The sequence below is a fragment of the Triticum aestivum genome, chromosome 7A (genome assembly GCF_018294505.1).
Source record: "Triticum aestivum cultivar Chinese Spring chromosome 7A, IWGSC CS RefSeq v2.1, whole genome shotgun sequence".
Taxonomy (NCBI): domain Eukaryota; kingdom Viridiplantae; phylum Streptophyta; class Magnoliopsida; order Poales; family Poaceae; genus Triticum; species Triticum aestivum.
Window position 1 is genome coordinate 672,095,257 of NC_057812.1, and position 8,373 is coordinate 672,103,629.

Here is an 8,373-nt window from a genome sequence, read left to right on the forward strand (position 1 = left end):
CGGATGCATTGGAAAATCAAGAAAGTATAGCACTATGTCAATGAAAGCGGATGAAAAAACCTACTTCCTGACTGCCTTCCTCATGTCTGGCAACACGACAGGATCCCCGGTGTTGGTCGTCGTCGTGCGAGGAGATGACCTGGTGGAAGGGGTGTCACCGGCAATGGGGGCGCCTTTGTTCAACCGAGCAGAAACACGGGTTGGCGTTGGCGCCTATTTCTTCGTAACTGCTCGTCCACCAGCTGTCGGCTCGCTGCACGTATGAGATGGAGGAAAAAAATGGTGGCAATTGTCAGACAGCAAACTCGTTGCCGCGCTTGGCAAAAACAAGTGCAAAAAAGGATGAGTCTGTTCGAAGAAAGTAGACAAAGCAAAAAACTAAAATAAAAGTCGAACCTCTTCCTGGCAGCTACGGCGTCGGTCCTAGACCTCTTGCCAGCAGAACCCTGCCCAACACCCTCTGGAGCCCTCCCCCTCTTTGATGGCAAAACCCCCTCGCCTCTCGCAGCCGTGTGTTGTTTCACTTTCTCCGGTTGGGGGACATCTGTTGCATCCTTGCCCTTGTTACCACCTGCGTAAACTTCAGCATGATCAACATCATCGGTGTCCTCTTGCACATTCTCCATGACATCGTCGTCATCCTTGCTGAGACTAGCATCTCCACAGAGCTCATCTTGTGTGTCAGTAGGCTCTTGGGAACTGTTGTAGTCATACCGGCCACGGCAACCGGTTGGCCGGTGTGTACGTTCTGGGACAAACGAAGTGAACTGCCTCGCAACCGCGTCGCTGTCAGAGCCACTGAGGGACGTCCACCCCTCAACCAACTTCCCGAGCAAGCCGGTCATTCCAGATACAAACTGACCTATTAGATGCTCAACAGGTGCCCTCGCCTGTGCACAAAACAAAGAAGCATCAATGACCACCGTATTGCAATCACTTGCACGATATCAAAAAATACTCCACGACAAACCATAGATGTAGATCTTTTGATTACCTCGGCAGGGCAAGACGGAGCTGAGTACACGTCCATCCACTTTCCAAAGTTTTGAGGCCCCCCAAACACGCTGTAGTCTATAGCATGCTTGGCCATCAGCTGGAAAGAACAAAGAAAGAAAAAAACTAGGATGTAAGAGAGAGAATGTAAGTTTAAGCACGAATGAAAAGGGTTGCCATGTGGAATGAGACATGGATACAGTACTCAGACAGCCATGGATAACAAAGGTAGTCATCTCTTATGACCCACAGACAGTTGCCTCATGCCAATTTGTAGGCATGTCGTGTGGGCAAAGAAACCAGAACTAACCTGCAGTTTTCCATATGTGGTGTCAGTAGCCTTGTCTGCGGCAAGCATAGCCTTGACAGCATTGATAGTCCATGCAAAAACAGCAAACTTGTGCGCAGGCGGCGGGCCTCCTGTCCCAGTGAAGTCCACGGTGGACAGGTCAAGACAGTCGACGTACATGAGCTGATGCAAAACAATTTTAAAAAGAAATAAATATCAGGTGCCATCATGGGTACTGTGTGGAGGAAAACAGGATAAAATATGTTCCCATGATAATCAAGTTGAGGTGCATGAAAGAAAGAAGAAAAAGAAGAATATGCCATCTCCATGTGCTAATTGCCATCATAGTGTGATAGCAGTTGCCATGTTGTTATGATGGCAGTTGCCATCATAGTATGATGACAGTTGCCATACTAATATGATGGGAGTTGCCATATTGTCATTATGCCAGTTGCCATATTGTCATTATGGCAGCTGCCATCTTGATATGATCAGGTTGCCATCTTGTTATGATCAGGTTGCCATGCATGAATAAAAGTGTGTTAAAAACATGTTCACAGAAAGAACTGGTAAAAAATACCATTAAATGCAGTCAACAACCCTTTTGGTACATCTTGCTTGAGAATGCATTGTGCAGGAAGTCGGCAATAAACTTACACCAATTCATGTTCTTCACATTTCCCAGATCCGCCTGCACCACACAAAATTTCAGGACAAAAAAGGGTTGCCGCATCAGAAATCAAATGGAAAAAAACATCGGAAAACGCTGGCAGTCACTAGCTTTACACATGACATCGGAGCCAAAAAGATCAAAGGAAAATAAAGTAGTAAAGATGGATCATTCACCAGGATGGGGAAGCATTTGTTGCTTGGGCGAAGAGAGGTGGTCGGCGCGAAAACAACTGAGATGAGGTACATGAGTAGCTTCATCTTGAAAACATCTCCGTGCGTCGTCATGGCCTGCAGCGAATCTGCCATTGCGGACGTGTTCGGCATGGGTTCAGACCCAGGAAACAAACGGGGGAACAGCGCTTCCTCGATCTCATTCTTGACCTCGTAAGGGACTTTCATATGTCCACGAGGCACACCCAAAGTGCAGAATACGGATTCCTCATTCAACGGTAGTCTTCCGCGTCCCGGAATCACGAATTCCCTGGAGGCAGGGTCGTAGATCTCACCAAGCCAGTCGCATACAGGGTTGACAAAGTTCGTGCACCGGACATCCATCATAGACTGCATACCCATCTCAGCAGCAGCCCCCTTCTGATCGTCGGTGAATTTGTCAGTCAACGCAGTCAGTCGTTCTTGGGAGGCTCTGTTGCGAATATGTTTCTTCTTCTGCAAAAAACAGACAAAAAGTGATCAGTTGTTGCCATGTTTTTGCAAACAGTGATCAGTTGTTGCCATGTTTTGCAATGTCATGAAATTTTAGTTCGTGTGAGACGACTGCAAGCTCGAGGTGTCAACCAGTAACACAAATCAGGAGGAAGGTGGGATGTGCGAACATTTACCTCATCACCCTCTTTTCTCCGTCCAGCTGCCCGATTACGCTGTGGTGGATCCATGAAAGCATCATCATCGTTTTGATGATCGCCACGAGCCATTCTGCTGAGATAGGAACAGACCAAATTGTCATGGTGGTCAGCGAAAAACTTTCCACATGCAAAGCATATGTATAGCATCTTGCAGAGTTGATATGCAAATTTGGTTGCCACATTATGCAGCCAATCTGCCACACTGTCTTATCTGCAGAATGGCAACAGACAGTGTGTTCACATTCTATTCGCCACATGAATATACTATCCAAGTGGCAACAGGCACACTTGATGTGCACATTAGTTGCCGTCCAGTGCAGTTGGCTCCTGAAACTACATTGACTACCGATTTTGACAACTATCACAGTGTGATAACTATCACAAATCATTCAGAAAAATTAGATGCCACAAATAAAAAGCATGTTTGTGGCTACTATCACAGTAATTCAGCAAATTTTAGTTGCCACATGGAAGAGCGTGTGTGTGGCAACTATCACAGTCATTCAATAAAAATAGTTGCCCCATGCGAAAGCTTACATGTGGCAACTAGCACAGTCATTTCAGTAATTTGTTGCCACAAAGGGGAAACACATTTGTGGCAACTATCACATTCGTTCAGGGAGTTAGTTGCCACACAATCATGATAGTTAATGAAACTATCAAGTTCGCCTCATACTACAGTTTCAAAACCCAACTAACTAAATCTAAGGTTCAATGGCAACTACCGCGACTTCAAATTCACCCTCAAAATTCTCCCACGAACTGACTGCAAACACAAATTCGGACCAAATGCGCATCAAACAAACCGGGAGACACCTGCCCAATCCATAGGCAATACTATTGCGTGCCTCCGAACAAGCATAACCACATCGACGATGCCGCGGCCGCGGCCGCGACGAAACTGCCCAGTGCCACCAAAAACGGCTAACAGACGACTTCGGCGCCGGCGGGAACGCCGACGCATCACCGAATCGCCTGAATCTCTACGAATCTCGATCGAGGAATCGAACAGGGAGGGAAGGGGGAAAATGCAGGAAGGGATTGCCAGAGTTGTATCGAGCAGTACCTTCAACCCGCAGGCGCTCCGGCGAAGCCGCTCCGTTCCGGCGAGCCCCGTCGATTCTTCCGCCTCCGCCGTCGCCTTCTCCTCCAATGGTTTGAAATGCGAGTGGGTTGTGCCAGTAACTGCAGTGCGGGTGAGTAAATGGAACCATGACGGAGAGGGGCAGAGGTGTGTGACGTGTTTGACGTCAACCGCGATCGGAGTGTGGCGTGCGGGCGCATTGCAGTTCCACCGCACGCCTCCGAATGGCAACCGCTGACCGCAGGATGGCAACCAACGTGCGGGCGAACTGTCTCGCACACCGCACACGCGCCTCGTCCTACGTGGCACAGAAAACCGACCGGTTTGTTTTAAGATTCGTGCAAACAGTTGCCAACGGAGATGCTTGCGTGTGGTCGGGATGATGAACGCCCACACGTGTGGGCGTTAACATTTCCGTTTTTGATTGGCCAGTACTGGGCGCTGGTCGACCAGCCCAATTTGGGTCGGTCAACGCGCAGCCGTTCTATCTGGCACACCACAACCATTCAAAATCAGTCATCCCGATCTGGCCTCCACCTTGACTCGTCTTCTTCCTCCTAGCACATCTCAAAAAAGAAATCCCCCCTCTGCTGCCCCACCCAACTCCGCCACCGTGTGCAGCTCCGCGAGGGCAACGACCGTCGGCCGCCGGGCGCTCGCACCCCAACACCTCACAGCCCGTTCGCTGCTCGCCGGAGAAACCTTCCCCGCTAGTCCATTTCAATTGCAGCTCCACCTCGGCCGGTTGCAACTCCCACCGTCGACGCTCCATGGTTGCAGCACCCCGATGCGCCATCTCCACTAGCCATGGACACTCGTTGCACAGGATTGCGTGAACGACAGCCACCAGTAAACGACATTGAATGAATGTGGCAATAAAAACATCGCCCGTAGTAGCTAAAAACAATGACAGTTGCAGCAAAAAAAAAGAGTCGCCGCCGTCGGGGTCGTAGCCCCGCCATACTGGATGTATCAAAATCCCTCACCGGTAATAGCAAAAATTAATGCCGGTTGCAGCGAAAAATCTCAGCAAACGAAAGCTCAATTGTCTATTGAAACAAAACAATTAGCCGGTTCCAACAAATAAAAATGTCGCTTCCAGCAAATAAGAAAATCAGTAAAAACTCCGATGGTTGGTTCCAGCAAAAACATTTGCCGGTTATAGCATCCCCCGCCATCGAATGTAGCATTTGCGAGTAGTTGTAGCATCTCGTTGCTACTGATCACGAAGAGATCAACCCTGCATCTGATCACGAAGAGACCAACCCTGCATCTGATCACAAAGAGATCAAACCCGCAGAAAGCATCGAAACAACAAACCAAGCTTGCATGCTCAGAAGTAGAAGAGAACACCATCAATTATTGCTAGGTCCCTTCAATCTCCACATGAAGCAATATTTAACTCTGTTACAAATTTCTATATTCAGTCCATGAATCAGGATGCTGCACAAAACATACAATGCAAGATATGCAGACCCCAGTACCGTTCAGGTGTTAGTTCTTGCCAAGCCCTGCGCTGCACCCCCTGGTCATGTATCACCTTGTGGCACTGACAAGCATACATGAATAGACAAAATCTTGAACCATTTAGCACTAAACCACATCACACTGTTTGCGCACCAAGGGCAGTAAAATTGCACATAACATAGGTGAAGTAAACACACGTTATTACTGTAGATGGATGCATAGTAAGCAGAAACAGAGAGGAACCTAGCTGAGCTTTAGTTGATTGGAAAGACAGGATACAAAAACGCAAGTTAACTAGACATGCAAACATGACAAACATAAACAGAGACTATGCAACATCTTATTTTGGACCCTGGGTAGCACCTAGAGATGCATCAATTCTTTCTCCCACACACAGACTTGAGAAGGTCACCCAGCATTGAAGGACAGCTTGTCGCCAAGACAGCAACAGGAAGGTGTTGGCTCTTCGCCTCCAACACAGAAAGCCCCTCACGTTGTAACTACGACAATGAGATGGTACCTAGTTTCCTGAAGCTGTTCCGAAAGTTGATGTGACAATGTGTTCAAAAGATACTACATGGTAAAACAAACACAATGATTGTTTGGCTGCAGGCTGCAACTGAGCAAATCATGTCTACACACTCTGAAAGTCTGAATCATCCTACCCTTAACAACACTGAAATAGCATATTTTTACCAAGCTGGGCACACATATGTATCAGCTTGTGCAAATATTGACAAGCACAGAAGAAGAGAGATACTAAATTCTGGACCATTTAGCATTAAATTAGATCGAATTGGAGAGGAAATGCAAGCAATAAGTTGGTCATAACATAAGTAGATGAGCATAAGTTTTTCAATTTGAGGTGAATACAGACCTATGTTTTTAAGGCGACGCCTTACCGCCTTAGGGAGGGGGGGGGCGCTTTGGCGCCTAGGCGGGCGCTTTGGACGCCTAGGCGCCCAAAGCGGTCGATTTTCCAAAGCGGAGGGGGAGCGGTTCGACGCCTAGGCGTCGCCTTAGGGACGCTTTAAAAACATAGATACAGACACAGGGTTCTTACTAGACCACATATGCATGGCAACCATAAACAGAGACTACAGGCATGATAAAATCTTGCATCATTAGCAGTATTATGGTTACCCTTCAACTCTTTCTGCCCCGCGCAGACTTAAGAAGCTCAGGCAACACCATAGGACAGCTTGCCTCCAGATGCTTATATCCATCCGTCGCCAACACAGCATCAAGAATCTCAGGAGTACTAACTATGAATTCAACGCACTTCACCTTGAGTTTGGGGCAGTTATGCTGCTCAGCTAAAGCCAGAGTTGTCGCTGCCGTGTCGATACTGATGCCATCAGAGAGCTTACCTTCACAGATCTCCTTGAGCCTGTCCAGTCCATACTTGTCAGCAGCTGCAAGTAAATGCTGAGCCAACATCGTGATCGCCTCATGCTGAACATCGAATTCCAGTACAGAGTCGGTGTAGATGAAGTAAAGTAACGGCTTGAATACCACCGCATCAATGTCCTTGATCTCGATGCACTGAGAGCTCGTCTCCTTCATGTGGCCAAAGAACTCGGCCATCAGTACAGGGGACCTTGCAGCCAGGATGACCTTGTGTGCAGCGAAGGACTTGCCGGACACGAGAAATGTGACATCTGCTTCCAACCCACTGTGCAGGAGCTCAGCAAGGTGCTTCTGCAGACTAGGTGATGATCCAGGCACTTCTTTACCTGGCACTGTTGCTGCTCGTGCTGGCAAATCCTCCTTCAGCACGGTGACGACGCATAGCACGGTAAAAGAATCATTCCTGAGATAACCGGATGATGCCAGGGTGCCCGTCGACATGAGACGAACTGGAAGCGAACAATCTTCACCGACGAAAGGCAAGCACATCTGCAGACAACGTGATACCCATGAACGGTTGAATATACATGACACTCTTTTCTTCAGACGGTCGAAGCACGCTTCTCGGATCAACCAGACGACAGCTCAGGTTCGCCCTCACGATGGACGGGCAGGTCTCGCTGAGGAACACGAGCTTCACCGCCACCCACGGGGTGCCGTCGCGTGCGCGCGGCATCATGGCGGGGTAGATGCAGGTCTCCCACTCATACCCACCAATGCTGTAGGTGGACTTGATGCAGTCCTCGTTGCCCATGGTCTTGGTGGCACAGTAGCCGTCCACCTTGGGCAGCTTCATGGAGCGCACGACATTGGTGACGCTTTTGCTGGCGGTTTCCATTGTGAAGACTGGATAGGGAACACAGGGGAATGTTTCTGTTCAGATAAAAGGTTTGTGCGTGGGAACAGTTGTGGATTAGTGCAGGTGAGACAGGCAGGGTTACAAGATTCAGAGCGCGGCTGAGAGCGAGCACGAGGCATAGTGGGGCTGACCGTGCTGCCGGAGATGAAGGGCCCGCTCGGGACCTGCTTTCTGGGCGCGGCCTTGCTTGTGAGTACCTGGCGCTGGCCGGCGGAGGAGGCGGCGACGGCAACCGCTAGCCTCCCAGCATCCGGCAAGCGGATCCGGACAGATCGGTGCTGCGGCAGCAGGATTCGGGTCCCAACGATCCTGGCCAGCCGTGTCTAGCGGAGAGCGGTGGCGATAGAGGGGACAGAGGACAGACAATGATAAAAAATAATTATTTTTAATGCATGGTCAACATTTTTTCTATACACATTTAACATTTTTCAAATGTTTGGTTACTTTTTTTCCAATGCTTGGTTATCATTTTTTATATATTTCTTAAACATTTCTCCAATTTTTTGATTTCATCATTTTTTAAATATGTGATCAACATTTTTTTTCTATACACATTTAACATTTTTCAAATTCATGATTAATATGTTCTAAAACATTATGTAAAGTATATTTTGTGATAATATATGTTTTGAATATTTGAAAGTGCGAACAAAAGTAAAACATGGAATAAAAATACAAAATAAAAACGTGAAAAAAAACAAAAACAAAAACAAAACGAGGCAGTGTCCTCCCGCAC

At 48.0% G+C, this 8,373-nt stretch overlaps 1 protein-coding gene across 1 annotated transcript in view; it reads right to left on the reverse strand.

Moving 5' to 3' along the window:
• LOC123153692 (uncharacterized) overlaps positions 1–7,632 on the reverse strand; it is an 8,350-nt gene extending 718 nt beyond the window's left edge. The window contains exons 1-6 of the mRNA XM_044572689.1: positions 7,380–7,632; positions 6,884–7,069; positions 6,739–6,783; positions 995–1,093; positions 863–890; positions 525–658 (exon numbers count right to left, since the gene is read on the reverse strand). Coding sequence (XP_044428624.1) covers positions 525–658; positions 863–890; positions 995–1,093; positions 6,739–6,783; positions 6,884–7,069; positions 7,380–7,616 — 729 coding nt within the window. The 5' untranslated portion in view covers positions 7,617–7,632. The remainder of the gene's footprint in view (positions 1–524; positions 659–862; positions 891–994; positions 1,094–6,738; positions 6,784–6,883; positions 7,070–7,379) is intronic.
• Positions 7,633–8,373: the final 741 nt, after the last annotated feature.